Source organism: Oncorhynchus kisutch, linkage group LG7 (assembly GCF_002021735.2).
Source record: "Oncorhynchus kisutch isolate 150728-3 linkage group LG7, Okis_V2, whole genome shotgun sequence".
Lineage (NCBI taxonomy): Eukaryota > Metazoa > Chordata > Actinopteri > Salmoniformes > Salmonidae > Oncorhynchus > Oncorhynchus kisutch.
The window spans coordinates 17,661,425-17,689,199 of record NC_034180.2 but is presented as its reverse complement, the minus strand read 5'-3'; the positions used below and the strand labels follow the sequence as shown (position 1 = coordinate 17,689,199).

The 27,775-nt window shown below is 44.6% G+C and overlaps 1 protein-coding gene across 4 annotated transcripts; it reads left to right on the top strand.

The window, feature by feature from the left end:
• shprh (SNF2 histone linker PHD RING helicase) lies at window positions 1-27,229 on the top strand. Of its 4 annotated transcripts, none has more exons than XM_020487600.2 (30): window positions 1-149; window positions 655-1,380; window positions 1,646-1,775; window positions 2,918-3,139; window positions 3,289-3,367; window positions 3,640-3,790; window positions 7,185-7,293; window positions 7,388-7,644; window positions 7,856-8,557; window positions 8,815-9,066; window positions 9,284-9,362; window positions 9,536-9,699; window positions 9,887-10,143; window positions 10,778-10,899; window positions 11,152-11,240; window positions 11,451-11,543; window positions 11,765-11,872; window positions 12,146-12,288; window positions 17,903-18,076; window positions 18,162-18,224; window positions 18,316-18,541; window positions 20,310-20,453; window positions 20,728-20,829; window positions 21,388-21,459; window positions 21,696-21,890; window positions 23,929-24,021; window positions 24,175-24,261; window positions 24,525-24,703; window positions 24,800-24,880; window positions 26,320-27,229. In XM_020487600.2, the coding sequence occupies exons 2-30, from the start codon at window positions 664-666 to the stop codon at window positions 26,417-26,419; spliced, it is 5,190 nt and encodes a 1,729-aa protein (XP_020343189.1). In that variant the 5' UTR covers window positions 1-149; window positions 655-663; the 3' UTR covers window positions 26,420-27,229. The 4 variants fall into 4 exon arrangements, with proteins under 4 accessions (XP_020343189.1, XP_031684431.1, XP_031684430.1 ...); XM_031828570.1 differs by lacking the exon at window positions 1-149 and adding an exon at window positions 178-450 and having other exon boundaries at window positions 7,859-8,557; XM_031828569.1 differs by lacking the exon at window positions 1-149 and adding an exon at window positions 179-450.
• Window positions 27,230-27,775: the final 546 nt, after the last annotated feature.

The window sequence follows — 27,775 nt, the reverse complement described above, 5'->3', positions numbered from 1 at the left end:
TGAAAACATGGCGCATCGCAGCGGCGGAGGAACTGGCTGTTCAAGAAGACAGTAAAGTCCAGTCTTGACTGATTTCGATCAACCAGACCAGTCTATTATTTCGTCTGCAGGGACCAGGAACAGAGACGACGCTTTGTGAGAGATAAAAAGTAAATGTTCAATGTTTGTTAGAGCCAGACAGTAGACAGGTTTGCTATCAAAGCCAGACAACAATCACAGTGCACCTAGAAGCGGCACTGTGGTGTTGCCTACTCGTTACATTGTAGCAAAATGTTGCAGTATGGGATTTCTACATTGCAGAGCCATTGTTGACACTTTGTAGTTCGATAATCAATCAGTGAGCAGCTGTCGTAATGTGAAGACAATTAGCAAGTTTACACCAAGGATTTAGAACGTTAACGGAATTGCCCAAACACGACGTTCTATGGTAATCTGGAATAGACTTCAATGGTATAAGTAGATCCGACAGGTGTTTTTTTTTTATCCATGCGTGTCCATAACGTGGGTTTTTGCTTTGATGAACTAACCTCTAATAACTTTCATTGCATGGTTCTTCATAACTCAGTTCCCTCCACCTTTTTAATCTGGGCATGCTTTACTCATCATAAGCATTACAGCAGTGAGTGACTTTCCCGACATCCTATGCTCTCCTAGGTTGCCACCATGAGCAACAGAAGGAAGCGTGCCCCACCGGTGAGGGTAGATGAGGAGGCCAAGAAGAAGCTTAACTGGAACATGCACGAGGACCGCAGGATTGAGACTCTACTCCAAGAAGAGGAAGACCAGATTCCAACCAGCTCATTTCTGTCCACCAGCCACCACATCCCAACTGCTTCCCTTCTCTTCACCGGCGACAAGATTTCAACCAGTTCCCTTCTTTCAACCACCCACCAGATCCCAACCGGTTCTCTTCTCTTGAGCGTCCAGGAGGACTGTGAGGCAAGCTGCTCTAGCTCAGGAGCTCTGTTGTCAGACCTAGGACTTGGAGAGGACCCCCAGCTCCCTGCTTCCTCCTCCACAGACACCTCCTCCTCCACTTTCCTCTCCCTCACTGTGCTTCCTCTTTCTGACCTGGCTCACATCTGGAAGTCTCTGATCGGGGAGTTCAGCCTCCGTCCTCCCCCTCTGTGGGTTAATCCCCCAGGCTGTGACCAGAGGGCGTTCACCCTTCGTAGGACAGGAGATCAGTTGTGCCTCAGTTTGACCAGCAGCAGCGAAGAGAGTAGTACAAGTACAGGAGGACTGGAGATGAGGCCTCTGGATAGGACCTGCCCAGTGGAGTGTTTCCTGGCTGGAGGGATAGTATTGGAGGAGCTAGACTGGCTGCAGAAGAGAAGAGCTGTGCAGCTGTGTCATCAGCCAGGGGAGGATGAAATTAAGGTGTGCACTTTCACTTTATGTACTCTGTGATCACTTTGAGAGTAGAGTCAATATTACATTTTTTTTCAGTTCTTCACAAGAGCTTCAATGAAATGTGTAGTTCATTCAGCATTTTGGCTGATGTAGTCACCCATCATTTGTGTTTGGCCATTATGGTTATGAATGGAATGAATTATTAAATTGCCTTTTATTTTTGCTGTTTATATTTCTGAAGAAGTGCAGTGGTGTTTTTTTTCTCCTGTGTTTGTCGGCCTTCCCGCGGCAGGTGGGGATATATGTACTGGAATCGGGATTGGGAAAGCCTGAATTCCTCAGCGAGGGAAACGGACGGATCAGAAAGGCAAATCAACTGATTCAGAAGTTAATGGAGTTTTACTATGACTTTATCATCCCTGGTAAGTAACTTGTATCTCTTCTTTTTCCTCCTCCTCCCTCCTCCTGAGTCGTTCCACCAATTCAGTGCCTTTTGAGAAGTGTAAACTTGGACCGATATTTTTTTAAATTTCACCTAATTTTAACGTTCTGTCATAAATAGCACATGTTCAACTTAAAAACAAAAAACATGTTTTCCCATCTCAATTTTTTTTTACTATAGTAAATGTCTATTAAGTGCCAAATAAAGTAACAAGGTTGACCGTAATGGGGTTGATCATTTCATTTTAAATCCACCATAAAAGCCCTTGTGAAAGGGGGAATGGAAGCTTGTTGTGTGCGACAGGGAGTGGCAATTGAATGCAAAAAAAACAAAACATTTCTTGCCTGTCTATCATGGTTAACAAGGTTTTTTTCCACCACAAAACACCAGAAAAAAGAGTAAAACCAGCTCAACTATGATTTGACTATTAAAATATTTAACAGGGAATAGTTTCACCATATTAAAATGAGAGTTCAGTTCACGTCACAGGGTTCACCTTTAAATGAGGGACAGATGTAAATGAATTACTAATCACATGAAATAAATCATCTTCAGAAATTGTCAAGGCAACAAAATAACTAGGGCTTTACAACAATGGTGAAAACTTGGATGCGTTTTGAGGTTAAGTGGGTTCAAATTTAGAGAGTGCCGCGGAGGGGAGTCATAGAGGGTGCACGGAGAGGCATGTAAAAATGCTGGATTTTGGCGGCAGGTAGCCTAGCGGTTAAGAGCGTTGGGCCAGTAACCGAAAAGTTGAATCCCCGAGCCAACTATGTGAAAAATCTATCTGTGCCCTTGAGCAAGGCACTTAACCCTAATTGCTCCCTTAAGTTGCTCTGGATAAGAGCGTGTGCTAAATGAGTCAATTATTTTTAAATAACAAAAGTGGCACTTTAGCTCGTCTTTAATCACAATAAAAATCTGCTTTATTGAATTCTCCATGTGGTCTATATTAAAGGGCACTTCATTGAATATAACAGGCTTTTAAATTTCAATATTGTTGCACAATTTCTACTTAATCAAATGGATGCAAAACGTACTCATTTCGTGGAACAACCCTCCTTACTTCTCCTTCTCAATTGACCCATGACACTGTGTACCATTTCCCTGGTCCCATGGTAGAAGTGGTGTCGACCGAGGAGGAGGAGTGTGACACTGACTTGGAGAGGCAGAACGTGGAGGAGCTGTATGATTACGTCAGACACCTCCACCAGAGAGAGAACCAGGACGTGAGCATAGATGTACAGCACAAGGCTCTTATCCCAGTCCTCAGGCCATACCAGAGTCAGGCTGTTAACTGGATGCTGAGGAGAGAGAAGTACAGGAGCAGTAGCTCTTCTCAAGGTATATACGTTCTCCCTGCAGGCAAAACAGGTTGAAATGAATTCATTTTGCCTGCCAGGTTGTACATTATGGAACTAATTCCAAATGGGAAAGTATTTTCCATTTTGATTATACTGGACAATAGTAACTATGTAATTTCCCCTTCCCAGAACAATCTCTAAATTTCCTATGGAGGGAACTTGTCACATTGTGTGGGAAGAAGCTATTCTACAATCCATATACAGGCTGGTATGACCTTAAATACAAATATCTTCATTATCAAACACTGGCAGATAACACATCATAAACCTAACGAAATATAATCAATCAGCCTATGAGTTGTGTTTAATATATTGTTATTACATGGATATCACATTTTATTAGAGTATATATTGTCAATGTCATGACCCTATCTCCCTGTTGCAGCCTGATGGTAGTTATTACAGTGTTTTTTTCTGTTTTTAAATACATACCATCATACATGGACCATTTCTTGTCTATTGCTCTAATTCTCCCTGCAGCCTGATTCGTGAGTTCCCCCTGGCTGGGCTGGAGTGGCCTGGGGGGATCCTCGCTGATGAGATGGGGCTGGGGAAGACTGTGGAGGTCCTGGCTCTTATACTGAACAACAGCAGACAGGGCCTGAAGCAGGAGGCCCTCACCCTGCCTCTGGTGAGAACCATGTTATGATGAGGGTGGCTGCCGTCTTATCGGCTCTTAACCAACCATGCTATTTTGTTAGTTTCTTTGCGTTGTTCGTAACTTGTTTTGTACATAATGTTGCTGATACCGTTTCTTATGACCGAAAAGAGTTTCTGGACATCAGAACTGCGATTACTCACCTCAGATTAGACAGAGTTTTTCTTCAATGAGTCGAACGGGAGGGATACACTACAGACACCAGACCAGGCCCCGATCCCCATCATTCGCTGGAGAAGGAAACTGAGATTTTGCGGGAAAAGACCAGGGTGCCTTGTGAGGATCAGGTGACAAGTGACTAATCTGCCTTTGCCTTCCGTCCTGCTAGCTAACGCTCAATCGCTGGAAAATAAATGGGATGAACTGAAAGCACGTATATCCTGCCAACAGGACATTAAAAGCTGTAATATCTTATGTTTCACTGAGTCGTAGCAGAACGACGACATTAATAACATACAGCTGGCGGGTTATACACTCTATCGGCAGGATAGAACAGCAGCCTCTGGTAAGACACGTATGTAAACAGCTGGTGCACAATATCTAAGGAAGTCGTATGGCTTTATGCTTGCCTGAGGTAGAGTATCTCATGATAAGCTGTAGACCACACTATTTACCTAGAGAGTTTTCATCTGTATTTTTCATAGCTGTCTACATACCACCACAGACCAATGCTGGCACTAAGACCACACTCAATGAGCTGTATACCGCCATGAGCAAACAGGAAAACGCTCATCCAGAGGCGGCACTCCTAGTGGCCGGGGACTTTAATATAGGGAAACTTAAATCAGTTTTACCTCATTTCTATCAGCATGTTAAATGTGCAACCAGAGGGAAAAAGAATTCTAGACCACCTTTACTCCACACACAGAGACGCGTACAAAACTCTCCCTCACCCGCCATTTGGCAAATCTGACCATAATGCTATCCTCCTGATTCCTGCTTACAAGCAAAAATTTAAGCAGGAAGCACCAGTGACTCGGTCTATAAAAAGTGGTCAGATGAAGCAGATGCTTGCTAAACTACAGGACTGTTTTGCTAGCACAGACTGGAATATGTTCCGGGATTTTTCCGATGACATTGAGGAGTACACCACATCAGTCACTGGCTTTATCAATAAGTACATCGAGGAAGTCGTCCCCACAGTGACTGTATGTTCATACCCCATCCAGAAGCCATGGATTACAGGCAACATTCGCACTGGGCTAAAGGGTAGAGCTGCTGCTTTCAAGGAGCGGGACTCTAACCCGGAAGCTTATAGGAAATCCCGCTATGCCCTCCGACGAACCATCAAACAGGCAAAGCGTCAATAGAGGACTAAGATCGAATTGTACTACACCGGCTCCGACGCTCGTTGGATGTGGCAGGGCTTGCAACTATTACAGACTACAAAGGAAAGCACAGCCGATAACTACCCAGTGACACGAGCCTACCAGACAAGCTAAATAACTTCTATGCTCGATTCGAGGCAAGTAACACTGAAGCATGCATGAGAGCATCAGCTGTTCCGGGCGACTGTGTGATCACGCTCTCCGTAGCCGATGTGAGTAAGACCTTTAAACAGGTCAACATTCACAAGGCCGCAGGGCCAGACGAATTACCAGGAACTGTACTCAGAGCATGCGCTGACCAACTGGCAAGTGTCTTCACTGACATTTTCAACCTCTCCCTGTCTGAGTCTGTAATACCAACATGTTTCAAGCAGACCACCATAGTCCTTGTGCCCAAGAACACTAACGTAACCTGCCAAAATGATTACAGACCCGTGGCTCTCACGTCTGTAGCCATGAAATGCTTTGAAAGGCTGGTCATGGCTCACATCAACACCATTATCCCAGAAACCCCAGACCCACTCCAATTTGCATACTGCACCAACAGATCCACAGATGATGCGATCTCTATTGCACTCCACACTGCCCTTTCAAACATGGACAAAGGGAACACCTATGTGAGAATGCTATTCATTGACTACAGCTCAGCGTTCAACACCATAGTGCCCTCAAAGCTCAACACTAAGCTAAGGACCCTGGGACTAAACACCTCCCTCTACAACTGGATCCTGGACTTCCCCCCCAGGTGGTAGGGTAGGTAACAACACATCCGCCACGCTGATCCTCAACACGGAGGCCCCTCAGGGGTGCGTGCTCAGTCCCTTCCTGTTCTCCCTGTTCACTCATGACTGCACGGCCAGGCACGACTCCAATACCATCATTAAAGTTTGCTGATGACACAACAATAGTAGGCCTGATCACCGACAACGATAAGACCTGGCTGTGTGGTGCAAGGACAACAAGCTCTCCCTCAACGTGATCAAGACAAAGGAGATGATTGTGGACTACAAGAAAAGGAGGACCGAGCACACCCCCATTCTCATTGACGGGGCTGTAGTGGAGTGGAGTGGAGCAGGCTGTAGTGGAGCAGCTTCAAGTTCCTTGGCGTCCACATCACCAACAAACTAACATGGTCCAAGTACACCAAGACAGTTGTGAAGAGAACACGACAAAACCTATTCCCCCTCAGGAGACTGAAAAGATTTGGCATGGGTCCTCCGATCCTCAAAAGGTTTTACAGCTGCACCATCGAGAGCATCCTGACCGGTTGCATCACTGGCTGGTATGGCAACTGCTCGGCCTCCTACCGCAAGTCACTACAGAGGGTAGTGAGAACGGCCCAGTACATCACCGGGGCCAAGCTTCTTGCCACCCAGGACCTGTATACCAGGCGGTGTCAGAGGAAGGCCCTAAAAATTGTCAAAGACTCCAGCCACCCTAGTCATAGACTACTCTCTCTGCTACCGCACGGCAAGCGGCACCGGAGTGCCAAGTCTTGGTCCAAGAGGCTTCTAAACATCTTCTACCCCCAAGCCAAAAGACTCCGGAACAGCTAATCAAATGGCTACCCAGACTATTTGCATTGCCCCCCCCCCCCCCCCCCTACTACGCTGCTGCTACTCTGTTATTATCTATGCATAGTCACTTTTATTACTCTATCTACATGTACATATTACCTCTACACCGGTGCTCCCGCACATTGATTCTGTACCGGTACCCCCTGTATATAGCCCCGCTACTGTTATTTACTGCTGCTCTTTAATATTTGTTTTTCTGATCTCTTACTTTTTGGGGGGTGTGGGGGGGGGGTATTTTCTTAACTGCATTGTTGGTGAATGGCTTGTAAGTAAGCATTTCACTGTTAGGTCTACTACACCTGTTGTATTCTGCGCATGTGACAGATAAGGGGGCATCAAATGGCACTTTGACTTTCTCTCCTGTCTTGACTTTATTGGCACATCAGAGATGGGAACATTGTTTTTCAAAGATACTCCCATTGATTGATGAACGCATAGGGTTGTCTCTCTTGTGATCTTCAGGGAAAGTCAGTGAATTATTTTGTACCGCCTCCACGACCAGAAGAAGAGGAGATGCATATAATTCACTGCAAGTCAGAGGCTCAACCTAAAGTGAAAATATCCTACCCAAGTAAGTCACTGTTGATGTTAGCTACATCCTTTCAAATTAGCGTTTTTGATGTGTTTTTTTTTTACACAACCTGTTGTGTGTTATCTCTGTGCAGCTGTGCGTGTGATGCTGCTCACGGCAATAAAAGAGATGAGGGTTGGTAAAGGAGCGTCGGTCAATGCCATCTTTGCGTACATTCGCACCACGTACCGGTACGACCTCTTGAAGAACCGCAACCACATCAAGAGGGCCCTGGGCAAGCTGCTGGACGAGGAACTAGTAGAGAGAGTCAAAGGTCGCGGTCTGGCCGGATCCTTTAAACTGGGGAAGAAATACAAGGAAACCAAGAAGAAGACCACCACGGCCAAGTCTGTACGTATTGGAGTCCTTGCAGAAATGCATATTGTCTTCTCAGTTACACTGTCTTCCATAAGATGTAGAGAGTTTGATTATAATTGTGAAATACCCTCACTGTGTAAGGCTCAAATGTGTTTTTCTGTTCTTCTAATGGAATGCACTGCGTTCAGATTACTGCTGTTAAACCCATTGATGGTCTTTGATGGTGTTTGGTTTGGTTTTGCAGCAGAGTCCCTCCGGAGACAGTGGGCCCAGGAGAACTTCCCTAAGGCGTGCAGGAAAGAAGGGGAAGACCTCTTATAAAGACCCTGATACCCCAGACCTCTCTCCCTCAGAGGATGTTAGCCAGAGCTGCCTGTCCCCTGACGGTCCTGCTTCTGCAGAGGACAGTAGACATGAACAACAGGAGGGACGCCTTGAGGAAGAACGACGCAGCGACACGCTAAGCGCCTCACAGGATCTGTCACCTGTTGCGGAGGCAGACCGCCCTGAGGAGGACGACAAAGGGACACTCCACAACTCCCAGGGACAGGCGACGGAGCGAGTGGATAAAGTGGAAGATGTCCCTGGAGAGAGTAAGCAGCAACCAGGTCCACCTGTCACTCCGGAAATGCCGCCGGCCACCCGGGTGTCGTTCACCCCCTTCAACACCCCAGACTACCGCTTTGAGTGTATCTGTGGCGAGCTGGGTCTCATCGACTACAAGGCCCGGGTGCAGTGTCTCAACTGCCAGCTGTGGCAGCATGCAGAGTGTGTGAACTACAAGGAGGAAAGCCTAGACACCACACCGTTTTACTGTCCTCACTGCCTGGTCGCCATGACACCTGTCCCGACAGGAGCTACCCTCATCATCTCCCCTTCGTCCATCTGTCATCAGTGGGTTGAGGAGATCAACAAACACATCAGCTCCTCATCACTACGAGTACTGGTAAGGACTTTTATAAGTCTGGACTTTTATAAGTCTGCACTAAACAGTTATATTACAGTTGAACTTTTACAAATAGTTTGGAGTCTTAATTGTTAGCTTATATTCGTTTATAAATCTGTAATTAAACAGTTATATAACTTGATGGAAAGTGCTGCCAACATTGCTGTTTGTAGTAGCTGACATTGACCCGAGTTGGTCCACCCATCCTGCGTTGGTTCATCCTTCCATCCTCCCTCCATCCCTCCCACCGTCCCCAGGTGTACCAGGGGGTGAAGAAGCATGGCTTCATCCAGCCTCACATGCTGGCTGAGCAGGATGTGGTCATCACCACCTATGACGTGCTGCGCTCGGAGCTCAACTACGTAGACATCCCCCACAGCAACAGTAAGGACGGCCGGCGCTTTCGCAACCAGAAGCGGTACATGGCTATTCCCAGCCCCCTAGTGGCCGTAGAGTGGTGGCGCATCTGTCTGGACGAGGCCCAGATGGTGGAATGCACCACTGCCAAGGTGAGATGCCTGGAAGGAGAATAATAATTATGGGCGGTGGTAGCCTCAATGTTGGAGAGACTGGTCGGAAACTGGAGTGCTCTTCAGATGCCGTAAATGTTATAGCAACAAGAAAGATGGTATTCCTACCATTTTCGTTAATTACCCTTGGGCTTTTGAGCATCTATGCTATTGTTTCCATTGTTACAGATTGTTCATTGTTGTTTTTCTTCATCAGGCGGCAGAAATGGCTCTGCGTCTCTCGTCAGTCAACCGCTGGTGTGTCAGTGGAACTCCTGTACAGAGAGGCCTGGAAGGTTAACTTCTAAATTCAAATTTATAATTCATTGATACCTACAGTAGTTTTCAATAGTTACCATATCATTCTTCCCCGGTCTTCACATGACTGATCTGTCTCTGTTCTGTCCAGATCCGTCTTGCCTTGTCCTGTTCTTAACCCTAACCTGACAGACTGCTTTGTTCCTAACAGATCTGTATGGTCTGGTTCTGTTCTTGGGGGTCGACCCCTACTGGGTCAAGTACTGGTGGGACCAGCTGCTCTACCGACCCTATCGCCGTGGAAACACAGAGCCACTCTACAACCTGATTGGTCAGCTGCTGTGGCGATCGGCCAAGAAAGATGTCATTGATCAGGTAAGTTGGATAATAACACATTTTGTATGATACAAATGTTTTCGTAACATAACAAGTACTTAGTCTAGTGCCTTATCAGGTTGTTATTGTGAAATATAATGTGTTTCTAATAGCTTACCTGGTTTAATGGGGTAAAGTAAGTTTAGCCTTTTTAGATTCACAAGTGTCACTTTTCACTGTTTTCCAGATTCAGATTCCCCCTCAGACAGAAGAGGTCCACTGGCTGCAGTTCTCTCCAGTGGAGGGTCACTTCTACCACCGGCAGCATGAGGTGTGTTCCCAGGACGCCCTGGTTAAGCTGAGGAAGATCCAGGACTGGAGCCTGAAGCTGGGCAGCCTGGACAGACGCACGGTCAACACCATCCTGTACCCCCTGCTCAGACTCCGTCAAGCCTGCTGCCACCCGCAGGCTGTCAGGGGAGAGTTCCTGCCCTTCCAGAAGAGGTAAAGGTTTAAAGATATCAAATATATATCTCATCGAGAAGATGTTGGTATGATGAGCTTGACAGATGAGCCTGACACTGTTACTGTCCTAGTAGGGGAAAAAAGAAGATTTGCACTTGAAATTGTGTAATTGTGTAAATGTTTGGACTTAATTGTGCAGTTTTCTTTTCTTTTTTTAACCTTTACTGTGTTACAAGGCCCCATTCACTGTGTAAAGCAGGGTGGGGTTGGGTGGCCAATAGAAAGGCTATTGTCTGGTCATGCTGTCTTTGGCGAATGAATTGTTCTTTCTTATGTACCAATTGGTTCACACACAGCCCAAATTACTAGCTGGTAATTGGATGGCCTCACACATAGAGATAAATAGTATCTATGGCCTCACGTTTATTTGTTGGTTGATAGATAAAGCCCTACAGTTTGTCTGGGTTTCTGGTGCGATGCTGTTTTGTTTGGTTCTGTTTGCCAGTTGGTGAGGTCATTCCTACAATGTGTTTCCGTGGCGCTGTTTGGTTTTGTTGGTCAATAAAGGATGCCTAAAGTGCGTTTCAGTCTCTGGTGCTGCGGTTTGGTTTTGTGTAGATTGCAATGACGTTAGTGACTAACGGATCCTTCTGACCTAATGCCCCTAAAACAGCACCATGACGATGGAGGAGCTGCTCAAGTCCCTGCAGAAGAAATGTCGAGTGGAGTGTGAAGAGGTTCACAGACAATTGGTGTGCGCCCTCAACGGCCTGGCAGGCATCCACATCATCAGAGGTAGACAACAAAACTCCTCCTCGCTACCTCTCTCCAGTGGTTCTGTCTCCTCATCTCTTTCCCATGGGAAACTGACCTGGGAGACTGTGACATCACTGATCTGTGCTTGTCCCTATAATAATGAGCATCCTTTATGCTCGTGCTGTGTGCGGTAGTATAGCATGACGCATGAAAGTGCTGTATAACACAGAGCGGTGTGGCTTTAACGAGGGCTGCTGTTGTTGTTGTTGTTGTTGGTATCGCCACCTGTAGATGAGTTTGGTGAGGCAGTGGAAATGTACAGGGATGTCCTGAGGTCTTCGGAGGAACACAAAGGACGACTGAAGACCGATTCCCTGCAGGTATGCACTACAGCCACGCAGCCGGCGTCTAAAGGCCCGCTCTGGACTGTCGAAACCTATTCAACATCAGATTTGCAACCTTTCTGCTCATATTAACTCTCTCATTTGCATGTGCCATCTGCTTGATGCTGGTTAGCAGCAGAAGGAAACCCTTCTGAAGTCCTGAATGTTTCCATTTTCGTCTTTTTGTTTCTGTGTTTTTATAAACAGAGGCTTCATGCCACGCACAACCTAATGGAGCTGCTCAACGCAAAGCACCCTGGGATACCGCCCACTCTGAGAGACGACCGGCTGAAAGAGGAGGTGAAACACCCGCTGATGATGGTGTCGTGTGTTTGGTTCCTCCCTGACCCCGGTCTCCGCGTTGTGTTTCTATGACGTGGCCAAAGAAATCGAAAATGTCTTTCACTTTCCTAGGATTCGTCCTACATGTGTACTATCATGTTTTTCCAGTTATACAATTGTGCGCGAATGCTCATAGAACATGTATATCTGTCCCTCTGTTATGTGTGTTATCTACATAGGCAGAGCAGCTGAGGCAGCACTACATGACCAAACACAACGCCGAGGTGTCTGAGGCCTACCAGAATCTACAGCCTGTGCTGCAGAACATCAAGGAGCTCAAACGCAAAGTAAGAGGACCCTCTTGTGCACAGTGCCACTGATTGTTTTGACAAATTTAAGCAGCGCTTGAGGTGGAGGTGGGGATTTTAACCAGTAGATTTGTAGTGGTTCTGTAGTGGGGAGGGGGTTGAATCTGCTCTTTTCATTTCCAGCTGTGTCGGGTCTCCAGAATCAAGTCGAATAGCAAGCTAGTGTACGCATGATTTGGTTCTGGGTTCCAAGATGAAGAGCCCCTTAACCTAAACATTACTGTCTCCTCTCATCGCTGTTCTCTATGCCAGGTCAATCTACGATCCCCCTGGTGGCTAGACGTGGTACAGCGGGCCATACAGCACAACGTCGATGACGACCTGGTTTCCCGCATCCAGAACGAACTGACCTGCAGCTACAAACAGCAGGCCAACAAGTTCTCCATGGCTGACAAGTATTTGGATTTGAATTGACTATATTTATACCAATACATTGATATTTCCTATGTTAGTTTTGGCATCTACAGTATTTTAGATTTAGTTTTAGTCTTAAAATACCTTTTTATTCTTAGTCACATTTTTTGCCATTTCATCCTTCGCTTAGTTGTAGTTATTATCAGTCGACTAAAACTCTGGACAATTTTAGTTTAGTTTTAGTCACAGCCATTTTAGTCACAATAGTCTGTGCATTTTATTATATTAAATAATTACTATTTAGGCTACCTCTAACTTCTATCATGTGCACGTTCAGATAGCCTTGTCCAGCTAGGATGACTGTCCCCTTGTATACCTTAGCTGGCAACATTCATCATTTACAGTCATTATTTACACACATTTTCTATGTTTTTTTTCACAAGAGCTTCATAATAAAAGTAATAATAAACATTTTTTATCTGTTAATCACAGGCAGCAACCTAACAGGAGTTATTCATTAAGGCTCTCCGTTTGTAAGGCATGGAGATAATATGCCTCTGTAACAGCAATAGTTTCTCAATCACCGCCTCTCTTAAGTGGCTGTACAATTTCTAAACCCTGGAGCCTCAGTTCGCAACTTGGCACACATCTTGTCCGGCCGCATTAGTGTCTGGCTACAGGGGACTTCTCGTCACCAATTCTGATGTTGCTCTTATGCTCTGTAATATGAACTTTCGATTTTCTGTTAGATTTTCCAACATAATAATAGCCACTTCAGTAAATAGACCGCACATTTAATTCTCCAGGAAATTCTACCCCTGGCTTACATTTTCTTTCCCGTATGAGGATGAAGGAAGAAATGACCCTTGATCATCGCATTAACGGTTCACACAATTATGACGTGGAAAATTGCCTGAGGGGAGGATAGATTAAACATTCTGAGAGGGTACATATTCATCTGCTCTTACTAGTCTCTCCCTCAGGTTTCTAGCACGCTTGAAAGCAAATCGAGGGATATTCTGAAAAGCCTGGCCCACAGAGGGGTCCGTAGACAGGACATGCCAATGCTTTTGCATTCTTTTATTTATCTGTATTTAACCCCCTTTTTCTCCCCAATTTCGATCTTGTCTCATCGCTGCAACTCCCCAACGGGCTCGCGAGGCAAAGGTCGAGTCATGCGTGCTCCGAAACATGACCCGCCAAACCACACTTCTTAACACCCGCCCGCTTAACCCGGAAGCCAGCTGCTCCAATGTGTCGGGGGAAGCACTGTTCAACTGATGACCGGAGTCAGCCTGCAAAGGGCCCGGCCCGCCACACGGAGTCGCTAGGGCGCTATGAGCCAAGTAAAGCTCCCCCTGGCCAAACCCGGACGACGCTGGGCCAATTGTGTGCCGCACTGTAGGGCTGCAAATCATGGCCCGTTGTGACACAGCCTGGGATTGAACCCGGGTCTGTAGTGATGCCTACAGACCCGGGTCTGTAGTGATGACCATACCAATGCTTTTTAATTGAATATTTAACAGCCTGAGAGATGGGGGAATAAGTAGACACAAATACAGTAGGTTGATCATTAGAAAGGGCAGGTTTTGAACCAATATTTCAAAAGGGGGTAAAAACGAACTACCATTAAAAACACAATCTTCTTCAAGCTTCCCTATGAACAAATGTGCGTAATTCGGTATGAATGGGGACCCCATTGTCCTGCAGTGTCCTGTGACTGGATTTGGAAATCATTCTCAAACGTAGTCGTTTTTGAGCCAGTTCATATAAAAAGTCAGTAGGGGGCACCTGTTCATCTCTCTTTTACATGAAATAACTAATAGTATCAAACCCGTGGGGGAGGGGATTAGTATATAAACTGGTCACATTGCTTTATTAGTCCATACAAGATGGAAAACTGTCTTCTGCTTTTTATCCAACCGTCTCAAATTTACACATGCATCCACACATCCACACACGGCTGGAGAAGAGGTCAGCCTATTGGGGGGTTAAGTTCCTTGCTCAAGGGAACATCGGCGGTAGGTGGCACCTGAGACATTGATGCCAGCAACCCTCTGGTTGCCACCTCACTCCGGACAGATTTCTTCAGTAGTGGGATTCGAACTGGCAACTCTCCGGATGCTGGTCCACTTCTCTAACCTTGAAGGTACCACCGCCCATTTTCTGAGTCAGCGATACCAAGGCATTATTGACTCAGACATTGTGCATACAATGTCTGAGTCAGCAATGCCTTGTACAGAGTTCAGTTAAGGAAGACCGTTGTATCCTTTAAATATGAAGGTAACAGCTGGCTTGATGTGATAATCCTAACATGGAGAAGTGGCTTCAGTGTCTGACTGAGTGCCAGCAGCAATGTGACGTCTGGGAACAGGTTCTTGGCAACTCTTGTGAATATTTTGAATAGTATAGAATTGAGGTCAGAGAACGTGTTACTGTAACAAAGTTAGACTCACTTTCTGTGGGATGGCTTTGTCCAAAATAACTTTGGTATTCACCCAAGAACTTGGCGGTAGGATCACAACTCAAGGGGGAACTCAAGTCTCTGTTGCTTAATTGATTCAGTGTTTCGCCTCGACATGATTCCTTTTTTTTTTTTTACAGTTGCGCCCCTTTATTTGCGGGTTTGATAACCACACTGTCGTCTTTGGATAGGGAGCGTAAAGCTTGCCGCTCACCAAGTGACAGGCTCTAATAAACAATTCTGAACCTCATCAGGAACAAAAAGAGAGGACGCATGCTGGTCAACTAGACGACGGCAAGTATCTACAGAAGCATTCAGAGCAGGGGGGATGAAAGGGCTCTTAAACCGTGTCGTTGTCGTAGGACTGGTGACGAGAAGGCCCCTGTAGCCAGACATGATGTGTGCCAACTGAGGTTCCGGGGCTTAGAAGTTGTACAGACACTTAAGAGAATAACTAATAGAGAGAAGTTGCTGTTACAGAGAGGCATATTATACCCATGCCTTACAAACAGAGAGCCCTGGAAGCCTTAATGAAGAAATCCTGTTAGGTTGCTGCCTGTGAGCAAAGGGCGCATTTTTTGGGGTGAGGTTTGTTTATTATTTGGATTATGACGCTCTTGTGAAAAACAATAGAAAATGTATGTAAATAATGAGTTTAAATAATGAGTGTGAAAAAGGAAGCTGTACTACAGTGTGACTTCATCTACTATATACAGTGCCTTGCGAAAGTATTCGGCCCCCTTGAACTTTGCAACCTTTTGCCACATTTCAGGCTTCAAACATAAAGATATAAAACTGTATTTTTTTGTGAAGAATCAACAACAAGTGGGACACAATCATGAAGTGGAACGACATTTATTGAATTTTCAAACTTTTTTAACAAAATCAAAAACTGAAAAATTGGGCATGCAAAATTATTCAGCCCCCTTAAGTTAATACTTTGTAGCGCCACCTTTTGCTCTGATTACAGCTGTAAGTCGCTTGGGGTATGTCTATCAGTTTTGCACATCGAGAGACTGAATTTTTTTCCCATTCCTCCTTGCAAAACAGCTCGAGCTCAGTGAGGTTGGATGGAGAGCATTTGTGAACAGCAGTTTTCAGTTCTTTCCACAGATTCTCGATTGGATTCAGGTCTGGACTTTGATTTGGCCATTCTAACACCTGGATATGTTTATTTTTGAACCATTCCATTGTAGATTTTGCTTTATGTTTTGGATCATTGTCTTGTTGGAAGACAAATCTCCGTCCCAGTCTCAGGTCTTTTGCAGACTCCATCAGGTTTTCTTCCAGAATGGTCCTGTATTTGGCTCCATCCATCTTCCCATCAATTTTAACCATCTTCCCTGTCCCTGCTGAAGAAAAGCAGGCCCAAACCATGATGCTGCCACCACCATGTTTGACAGTGGGGATGGTGTGTTCAGGGTGATGAGCTGTGTTGCTTTTACGCCAAACATAACGTTTTGCATTGTTGCCAAAAAGTTCAATTTTGGTTTCATCTGACCAGAGCACCTTCTTCCACATGTTTGGTGTGTCTCCCAGGTGGCTTGTGGCAAACTTTAAACAACACTTTTTATGGATATCTTTAAGAAATGGCTTTCTTCTTGCCACTCTTCCATAAAGGCCAGATTTGTGCAATATACGACTGATTGTTGTCCTATGGACAGAGTCTCCCACCTCAGCTGTAGATCTCTGCAGTTCATCCAGAGTGATCATGGGCCTCTTGGCTGCATCTCTGATCAGTCTTCTCCTTGTATGAGCTGAAAGTTTAGAGGGACGGCCAGGTCTTGGTAGATTTGCAGTGGTCTGATACTCCTTCCATTTCAATATTATCGCTTGCACAGTGCTCCTTGGGATGTTTAAAGCTTGGGAAATCATTTTGTATCCAAATCCGGCTTTAAACTTCTTCACAACAGTATCTCGGTCCTGCCTGGTGTGTTCCTTGTTCTTCATGATGCTCTCTGCGCTTTTAACGGACCTCTGAGACTATCACAGGTGCATTTATACAGAGACATGATTACACACAGGTGGATTGTATTTATCATCATTAGTCATTTAGGTCAACATTGGATCATTCAGAGATCCTCACTGAACTTCTGGAGAGAGTTTGCTGCACTGAAAGTAAAGGGGCTGAATAATTTTGCACGCCCAATTTTTCAGTTTTTGATTTGTTAAAAAAGTTTGAAATATCCAATAAATGTCGTTCCATTTCATGATTGTGTCCCACTTGTTGTTGATTCTTCACAAAAAAATACAGTTTTATATCTTTATGTTTGAAGCCTGAAATGTGGCAAAAGGTTGCAAAGTTCAAGGGGGCCGAATACTTTCGCAAGGCACTGTAAATATGGGTTGATGTCTATCGTTCTCCAAACGCTGACGAAGGCGCCGGGCCAAAACGCGGCCATTTTGTTTTGACCTGTGCTGCTAAGAAATAAGATATTAACATTTCAGTGACTGCAGGTTTTTCCTTTCGTCCGGTAATATGCCTTTTGATCCCAGCACCCAAAGCTGAGAACACCATTTTCTCTTTTTAATATTGTAACCAATGTCCGACATAATTAACCATATAGACTAAAAGGCAGGGGTCGGGGGGGTAGGCGGGGGGCCCAATAAAATAAAATAAAGACTCAAATCACCAGGAATTGATCAAATTTAGTATTCGCACAAATTAAAAAAGAGACGTGATCGTGTCTCAATGTAATCAAGGTATGAAATGATGGTATTTGAAAAGAGCAATCTTTTTTGGGGCTTGGTTGTGGTCAATTTCCAGTATACAAATGATTATTACTAACCCCCCCCCCCCCCATCTAGTTGCCTATCCCTGCTATAAAGCCTCAATCATGAGAGGATTGCATGAAATAATCTCAACAGATGAAAAGGAGCTTCATGTCAAATTAAATGTCCATTAGTCTCACGTGGAATTGTTATATACTATATAGAATTTATTTGAAAAATAAAAATGTAAAAAAATAAAACGTTTTTTTTAGGGTATATCGTTATTGTCACAGTTTTAGTCCTTGACAAGTATGTTGTAGTTATTGTTGACGAAATGAACACGGTTGGAATATATGCCACGTAGCAGACACTTACAGCGACTTTCAGTACAGCTTTGGTATATGTAGGTGATCCCTGCAGGAATTGAACCGCCGACCATTTGGGTGAATGTGTGCACTCAACCATTATGACTCCTGTAGGTTCCGAGATGGGCGTGGCCTGCAGTTCCTGCTCAGCACTCAGATGGAGGATCTGACGAAGTCCCAGAAGTCTGTGCAGGACGCGGTAAAGAGGCTGGAAGGCACACCATCAGAGGCTGTCATAGAGGAGACTGTTCTCTGTCACCTCAGACCTGTCCGCCTGCCACTCAATAAGTAGGCCTCAATGCAAAAAACTAAATAATAGTACATTTTAATAATACATGGTAATTTGACTCTTGTGACTCTTGTATCTTTCCAGCTGTGTGTTTTGCAAAGCAGACGAGCTCTTCACTGATTATGAGTCCAAGCTCTTTTCACACACGTAAGTAAAAGAAACACAGATTTACAATAAATGAGCGAATCTGAACCAACCTCGTTGCTCTCTTAATATCTCTGATATCTCCCCATGTCAGGGTAAAGGGTCAGACGGCTATCTTTGAGGAGATGATTGAGGATGAGGAGGGGCTGGTGGACGACCGTCTCCCCACCACCAGTAGAGGGTTGTGGGCTGCCAGCGAGACAGAGCGGGCCCTGAAGGCAATTCTCTCCTTCTCCAAGGCCCGCCGCATGGACCACGACCTGGTGGAAGAAGGAAATACCTTCATGGAGCTTTTTGAGAACTGGAAGAAAGAGTACAAGGTATCCTGACTGACTTAATGTATGTCTGTATACAGTACATTTTGTAAAGTATTCAGACCCCTTGACTTTTTCAAAATATTGTTATGTGACAGCCTTACTCAACAACAACAATCATTTTTTTTAAATCCTCATCTATCTACACACAATTTCCCCTTAATGACAAAGCGAAAACAGGTTTTTAGAAATGTTTGAAAATATATTACAAATTAAAACACAGAAATACATTATTTACATAAGTATTCAGACCCTTTGCTATGAGACTCCACATTAAGTTTCCATTGATCATCCTTGATGTTTCTACAACTTGATTGGAGTCCACCTGTGGTAAATTCAATTGATTGGACATGATTTGGAAAGGCACACACCTGTCTATATAAGGTCTCACAGTTGACAGTGCGTGTCACATCAAAAACCAAGCCATGAGGTCGAAGGAATTGTCCGTAGAGCTCCGAGACAGGATTGTGTCGATGCACCGATCTGGGGAAGGGTAGCAAAAAATGTCTGCTGTGTTCCAGGACCCCAAGAACACAGTGGCCTCCATCATTCTTAAATGGAAGAAGTTTGGAACCACCAAGACTCTTCCTAGAGCTGGCCACCCGGCCAAACTGAGCAATCGGGGGAGAAGGGCCTTGGTCAGGGAGGTGACCAAGACCCAATGGTCACTCTGACAGAGCGCCAGAGTTCCTCTGTGGTGATGGTTGTCCTTCTGGAAGGTTCTCCCATCTCTGTAGCACTCCACCAATCAGGCCTTTATGGTAGAGTGGCCAGACAGAAGCCACTCGAGTTTTCCAAAAGGCACCTAAAGGACTCTCAGACCATGAGAAACAAGATTCTCTGGTCTGATGAAACCAAGATTGAACTCTTTGGCCTGAATGCCAAGCGTCACGTCTGGAGGAAACCTGACACCGTCCCTACGGTGAAGCATGGTGGTGGCAGCATCATGCTATGGGGATGTTTTTCAGCGGCAGGGACTGGGAGACTAGTCAGGATCGAGGGAAAGATGAACAGAGCAAAGTAAAGAGAGATCCTTGATGAACACCCCAGTCTGAGGTCTGGAGCAGGTTAAGGTTCACCTTCCAACAGGACAACAAGCCTAAGCACACGGCTAAGACGACGCAGGAGTGGCTTCGGGACAAGTCTCAATGTCCCTGAGGGGCCCAGCCAGAGCCCGCACCTGAAAATAGCTGTGCAGCAACGTTCCCTATCCAACCTGACAGAGCTTGAGAGGATCTGCAGAGAAGAATGGGAGAAACTCCTCAAATACAGGCTTGTAACATCATACCCAAGGAAAATTGAGGCTGTAAAAGGTGCTTGAACAAAATACTGATTAAAGGGTCTGAATACTTATGTAAATGTAATATTTCATGATTACATTTTTTTTAATTGCAAAAAGATTTAAACACCTGTTTTTGCTTTGTCATTATGGGGTATTTTGTGTAGATTGATGAGGGGGAGAAACTATTTCATAAATGTTTTAATAAGGCTGTAACGTAACAAAATGTGGAAGAAGTCAAGGGGTCTGAATAGTTTCTGAATGCACTATAGATTAGGTCTAGATAGTACTTGTGCTATTAAGAACAATTCAAGCCTTTACTTCCACAATTAGTGTCCAATATTTACACAAATGCGATTCAGGTATACATAACAATTAATATAAAAATAAATATATATATATATATATATATATATATATATATATATACACGAGTCTATTGTATTTCATAAATGCTTAATCTAAATCATATTGCATATATGTGTTTCTCATCAGGTGTTGCATGAGTACTGGATGGTACTTAGGAACAATGTGTCAGCCATTGATGAGCTGGGAATGGCCACAGAGAGGCTGCGTGTGAGGCTGCCTGATGAACCCAAACCCAAAGTACCCGTACTGCACATCATAGAACCACACGAGGTGAAATAGCTACACCAGGGGACTGGGGGCTGCAGGTTGAGGGACTGTTGGTTCAACTTGTATTTTACATCCTTTACCTGTTTTGTTTTTTGCTCATTATGCATGACATAAGACATAATTAAATATTGAAAGACTGCGATTCAGTGTAATTGAATAAAATAAAAAAATGAAATGCATTTTACTCTGTATAAGGACAGAGTAAAATATTACTACACTGCTGTTATTTCAGTGCCTATTTCACTAATTGCTGTTTTCTGTTTCTTTCTGGGTGTAGGTGGATCAGAACAGGGTGAAACTGTTAAACGATAGAGCAGTGGCAAAGTCTCAGCTCCAGAAGAAGCTGGGCCAATTCCTTTATCTCTCAAATCTAGAGAAGGTAAGCCTGCCATTTACCTCGGACCATTTTTTGTTTCTGGTCAATACCAGGGTTTCTCTTCCTAGGCTTTAAAATATAATAGCAATGGTTTTGTTTTTGTCGATTTAGTTTTGTCTTTGATTTAGATGTCAAACTCATTTTTCCCCGTGGGCTGCGTTCATTCTTCAAGAGGTCCGGGGGGCAGCTCTTAAAACGTGTTATATATCCTTGCCGTCAAAATTTGCAAAAGATAGTCCTCTATCGCTTTTAGAATTTCCGATACTGTCTAGCTTTAATTTAGGTGGTTATTAGTGAACTGGACACAGTCAAGAAACTGTATAAATGTAGGACCATTATCATTTCTACGCAGTTTCGATTTGATTTGAGTAATTTTAAAGTATTGAGTTAGCTTTCCCACAGAATTGTTTTGTTGCCTTTTTATATTTTACTCAAACCACCCGCAGGCTAAATTGGACCCCCTCACGGTCCGAATCCGGGCCACGGGCCATATCTTTGAAGAAGTGTCCTACATTCTGTAAGGAAACAAAGGTAAATGTTTGTGTCGTTGTTTTGTTTCAGTCCCAGGACAAGGAGACAGGAGGACTAAATCCAGAACCGTGTCCTATCTGTGCCCGTCCTCTGGGTCAGGAGGTGAGACATGTTATAATCTGCCCATTTACAACGCGACTCTGATCAATCTGATTCCCCTTGAGACAAGTGTTTTTCTATCTGTGTCTGTGTCCCCCATCTACCTCGTGATCTTTACCACTCTTAATAATAATTCTGAACTGTGATGCTTGGTGTGTATTTTGGTGTATGTGTAATACATACTCAGCCTTTTCATGGTTGATTCATGCCGTATGTGTGTCTGAATCCCTCTGCTCCAGTGGGCGGTGCTGACCTGCGGTCACTGTTTCTGTAACGAGTGCATCGCCATCATCGTCGAGCAGTACAGCGTGGGGTCGGGCACGCGGCGGAGAGCCATCAAGTGTGCCATCTGCAGACAGACCACGTCCCACGCAGAGATCTCCTATGTCTTCACCACCCAGACAGACAACCAGGGGACAGATATCCCTGTCAAGGTATGCAGACAGACGCACACCTTTGCCGAACATGTAAACTCAGCCAAAAAAGAAACGTCCCTTTTTCGGGACCCTGTCTTTCAAAGATAATTCGTAAAAATCCAAATAATTTCACAGATCTTCATTGTAAAGGGTTTAAACACTGTTTCCCATGCATAAACAATTCATGAACATGCACCTGTGGAACGGTCGTTAAGACACTAACAGTCACAGTTAAGAAAACTTAGGACACTAAAGAGGCCTTTCTACTGACTCTGAAAAACACCAAAAGAAAGATGACCAGGGTCCCTGCTCATCTGCGTGAATGTGCCTTAGGCATGCTGCAAGGAGGCATGAGGACTGCAGATGTGGCCAGCGCAATAAATTGCAATGTCCGTTCTGTGAGACGCCTAAGACAGCGCTACAGGGAGACAGGGCGGACAGCTGATCATCCTCGCAGTTGCAGACCACGTGTAACAACACCTGCACAGGATCGGTAAATCCGAACATCACACCTGCGGGACAGGTACAGGATGGCAACAACCACTGCTCGAGTTACACCAGGAACACACAATCCCTCCATCAGTGTTCAGACTGTCTGCAATAGGCTGAGAGAGGCTGGACTGAGGGCTTGTAGTCCTGTTGTAAGGCAGGTCCTCACCAGACATCACCGGCAAAGATGTCAACTATGGGCACAAACCCTCTGTCGCTGGACCAGACAGGACTGGCAAAAAGTGCTCTTCACCGACGAGTTGCGGTTTTGTCTCACCAGGGGTGATGGTCGGATTCGCGTTTACCGTTGAAGGAATGAGCGTTACACCGATGCCTGTACTCTGGAGCGGGATTGAAGGGTCCGTCATGGTCTGGGGCGGTGTGTCACAGCATCATCGGACTGAGCTTGTTGTCATTGCAGGCAATCTCAACGCTATGCGTTACAGGGAAGACATCCTCGTCCCTCATGTGGTACCCTTCCTACAGGCTCATCCTGACATGACCCTCCAGCATGACAATGCCACCAGCCATACTGCTCGTTCTGTGCGTGATTTCCTGCAAGACAGGAATGTCAGTGTTCTGCCATGGCCAGCGAAGAGCCCGGATCTCTCTGCCTTGGTGGAAGAGTGGGGTAACGTCTCACAGCAAGAACTGGCAAATCTGGTGCAGTCCACGAAGAGGAGATAAAGTACTGGAAGTACTTCTCCTGTCCTATTCGGTGTCCTATGTGAATCTAAGTGTGCGTTCTCTAATTCTCTCCTTCTCTCTCACGGAGGACCTGAGCCCTAGGACCATGCCCCAGGATTACCTGACATGATGACTCCTTGCTGTCCCCAGTCCACCTGGCCGTGCTGCTGCTCCAGTTTCAACTGTTCTGCCTTCTTATTATTCGAACATGCTGATCATTTATGAACATTTGAACATCTTAGCCATGTTCTGTTATAATCTCCACCCGGCACAGCCAGAAGAGGACTGGCCACACCACATATGCTCTCTCTAATTCTCTCTTTTTTCTCTCTCTCGGAGGACCTGAGCCCTAGGACCATGCCCCAGGACTACCTGACATGATGACTCCTTGCTGTCCCCAGTCCATCTGACTGTGCTGCTGCTCCAGTTTCAACTGTTCTGCCTTATTATTATACGACCATGCTGGTCATTTATGAACATTTGAACATCTTGGCCATGTTCTGTTATAATCTCCACCCGGCACAGCCAGAAGAGGACTGGCCACCCCACATAGCCTGGTTCCTCTCTAGGTTTCTTCCTAGGTTTTGGCCTTTCTAGGGAGTTTTTCCTAGCCACCGTGCTTCTACACCTGCATTGCTTGCTGTTTGGGGTTTTAGGCTGGGTTTCTGTACAGCACTTTGAGATATCAGCTGATGTACGAAGGGCTATATAAATACATTTGATTTGATTTGTCTCAGTTGTTGAATCTTGTTATGGTCATAGAAATATTTACACATGTTAAGTTTGCTGAAAATAAACGCAGTTGACAGTCAGAGGACGTTCCTTTTTTGCTGAGTTTATATGGACAATAAGTGAACTTCCCTGTATCTGTGTCTTTTAGGGAAGCCACTCTACCAAGGTGGAGGCGGTAGTCAGGACTCTGAAGAAGATCCAGCTAACTGACCCAGGAGCCAAGTGTCTCGTCTTCTCCACGGTAACGCATGTGTGCTTTGCAAACAAGGTGTAAAGAATAACAGAGTAAACAAACTCATTATCACACTTATTGTGACTGTCATTTATTGGCCATGCTGTTTTAAAACATCAAAGTAGGATGATGATGTTGATGATGTGTGTTCCTTTTCCCCAGTGGCAGTGTGTGTTGGACATCATTGCCAAGGCTTTGTTCGACAACAACATGGAGTTCTCTCAAATCAATGGCATTCACAAATTCCAGGTTTGTGTTGCATGTCACTCCAATCATAGTTTCTGTACAACTTCTCAGTGGCACAATCGCAATGCTTTTCCCCCTAAATGAAGAATATTTGTTTTACTTGTAGAGCGAGAGCTGCCACTGAGAAGCTTTATTCCCCCCCCAAGCTGTCGCAGCATCTCTCATTTCCAAATTCAAACCTGTAGATACATTTGCTCCAATTATGAAGTTACGGCACGTCTTCATCTCTGTGTCTTTAACCTGTGAATTGATCGTCGGTGTTTCAGGAGAATCTGTGTTCGTTTAAATACGAGGAGAAGATCAACATCCTGCTCCTTCCACTCCACACGGGCTCCAATGGGCTCAACATCATCGAGGCTACACACGTCCTATTGGTGGAGCCCATACTCAACCCCGCCCACGAGCTGCAGGCCATTGGCCGGGTGCACCGCATCGGACAGACCAAGTGAGAACACTGGGTTTGCTTTATTACCTTTTATAAGTATGTATAGGCCATTATGTCTTATTAAGGTTTATAACATGTTATTTCTGTGTCCTCTAGACCCACCTATGTCCATAGATTCCTCATCAAGTCCACTATTGAGGAGAGAATGCAGGCTATGTTGAAGACTGCAGAGAAAAGGTGAGGGCCTTTTCTTATACTAAAAAATTAGGCCAATGTTCTATTTCATAGTCATAGGACAACATATATATCTAAAGATGAAATTGCATCGTTAAATGATAATATAACTAGGTAACTATATCTTCTGTAAGAGTTAGACTACCGTTCAAAAGTTTGGAGACACTTAGAAATGTACTTGTTTTTGAAAGAAAAGCAATTTTTTTGTCCATTTAAAATAACATCAAATAGATCATAAATACAGTGTAGACATTGTTAATGTTGTAAATGACCATTGTAGCTGGAAACGGCAGATATTTTTATGGAATATCTACATAGGCGTACAGAGGCCCATTATCTACAACCATCACTCCTGTCTTCCAATGGCACGTTGTGTTAGCTAATCCAAGTTGATCATTTTAAAATGCTAATTGATCATTAGAAAACCCTTTTGCAATTATGTTAGCCCAGCTGAAAACTGTTGTACTGATTAAAGAAGCAATAAAACTGGCCTTCTTTAGACTAGTTGAGTATCCAGAGCATCAGCATTTGTGGGTTCGATTACAGGCTCAAAATGGCCAGAAACAAAATTCTGTCTTCTGAAACTCTATTCCTGTTCTGAGAAATGAAGGCCATTCTATGGGAGAAATTGCCAAGACACTGTAGATCTCGTACAACGCTGTGTACTACTCCCATCACAGAACAGCTCAAACTGGTTCTAACCAGAATAGAAAGAGGAGTGGGAGGCCCCGGTGCACAACTGAGCAAGAGGACAAGTACATTAGAGTGTCTAGTTTGAGAAACAGACGACTCACAAGGCCTCAACTGGCAGCTTCATTAAATAGTACCCGCAAAACACCAGTCACAACGTCAGCAGTGAAGAGGCGACTCTGGGATGCTGGCATTCTAGGCAGAGTTACTCTATCCAGTGTCTGTGTTCTTTTGCCCATTTTAATCTTTTCTTTTTATTGGCCAGTCTGAGATATGGCTTTTTCTTTGCAACTCTGCCTAGAAGGCCAGCATCCCAGAATTGCCTCTTCACTGTTGACGTTGAGACAGTTTTCAGCATAATTGCAAAAGGGTTTTCCAATGATCAATTAGCCTTTTAAATTATAAACTTGGATTAGCTAACACAACGTGCCATTGGAACACGAGTGATGGTTGCTGATAATGGGCCTCTGTACGCCTATGTAGATATTCCATTAACAATCTGCCGTTTCCAGCTACAATAGTCATTTACAACATTAACAATGTCTACACTGTATTTCTGATAAATTTTATGTCATTTTAATGGACAAAAAATGTGCTTTAATTTCAAAAACAAGGACATTTCTAAGTGACCACAAACTTTTGAACAGTCGTGTAGCTAGTTTTGATTTGAAACGTTGTTCAGACACCACAGTCACAGTGCAATGCGACGCCGTTAGTTCTGAACATTGTAAATGTTGTCATTACCACCACAGCAGCCACAGTGCAACTGCCATGAAGCACTCGGAGGCTGCAGTCCTGATGGTGGCTGATCTGGCTGATCTCTTCACCGAGGACAGCGAGGCCCTGGAGTAAAACCATGCCACAACCGCACCTGGCCCTGGTGTGAAGCTGAAACCTGTCCACCAAGCCACTACAATACTAATCCTAACCCCATCAGGGGCTAGAGCCACAGACGAGGCCGTCGTACAGATAAGCAGGCTCAAAGCTAAGCAGGCTCAAAGCTAAGCAGGCTCAAAGCTAAGCAGGCTCAAAGATAAGCGCACACTGCATCCAGCACACAGTGTTAATAGTAGACGGAACAGTGATATTACACTTAAGACACAATGGAATCGTTGTTGAGCATATTCCACTTTTTACGTAGCTGTTCCAATGGCATCACATAAATTATATGGATACAGAAGAAAACGTAGAAAAAGGAAGCCTGTAAGTAAAGTACCAAATATCACTTTGTGTCTTTTTAAACTATGTGAAGTGGCAGTTTAATGGTCTTGTTAGATCTCTCTGTCTGGTACAGTATGTTTAGTTCACTTGTTGCCACAGATTGGAAAACTGTGAGGTTTTTAATGGGTGTATATATGTCTCCCTGCAACACACTCAGATTCCACATCATTCGGATGAGTAGCTGCTTTTATGATTCCATTTGATTAGGTTTCACTGAAATATTGTGTTGTTTTACCTCGGTATTCCCCACGACCCACAATGCATCTAACAGTAGGTCATATATTATGTTAATAGACATCAAACATGCTCCTTTTCCAAATGTTGATATTCTGATGAGGGAAAAACATTCCAGATGATGTAATCACTTTGGTGATTGGTTGAGGTATTCCATCCCTTTTTAAAGAATTAAAAGGCTGACATAGGACAGTTGTTTTGAATCTGTTTTGAGTCTGCTCCTTTTGTCTTATAAGTCACATCAAACTCAGCCAAGGTTGTTAATGTCCATGTTGTAAAAGTTTGCAGGGAGGAAGGAAGCTGTTGTCTTTTACAGCATGAGTGTATTTTGTATGTTTTGCGGGTATCTCTTCCGTTGAGAGGATCAACTGAAGCTGGTTGTCGGTTGGGATAATGACAGACAATCAGTCTAACTGTTCAGCTAGTCTTATTTGCAAGAGAGAAAAAAGCACGGATTCCATGTCCGTAAAACTTTGCCTGTAAAGTCAACTTTTAAAAATTACAAATAATTTTCATCAAATGTTCCTCATGTTCTAGCTTTCTAGCTTCTTCCTCTGTGGTGCTCCTTGTCTGTTACAGCCTCTCACTCACACACAGACTCACACACGCACACACACACACACACAGAATTAGACCATTGCCAGTGTCAGTGAACTGCCCTTGACTCATCAGCAGACCTTCTTTTCCTCTCACGGGCTGCATCCCAAATGGCGCCCTATTCCCTATGAGCCCTGGTCAAAAGTAGTGCACTAT

Excerpts from the sequence above, each read along its gene's own strand:
- shprh (XM_031828569.1), top strand. Across the intron at positions 3,140-3,288 it reads GAGCAGTAGCTCTTCTCAAG|AACAATCTCTAAATTTCCTA; the intron begins GTATATACGTTC and ends TCCCCTTCCCAG. Across the intron at positions 9,700-9,886 it reads AGAAAGATGTCATTGATCAG|ATTCAGATTCCCCCTCAGAC; the intron begins GTAAGTTGGATA and ends ACTGTTTTCCAG.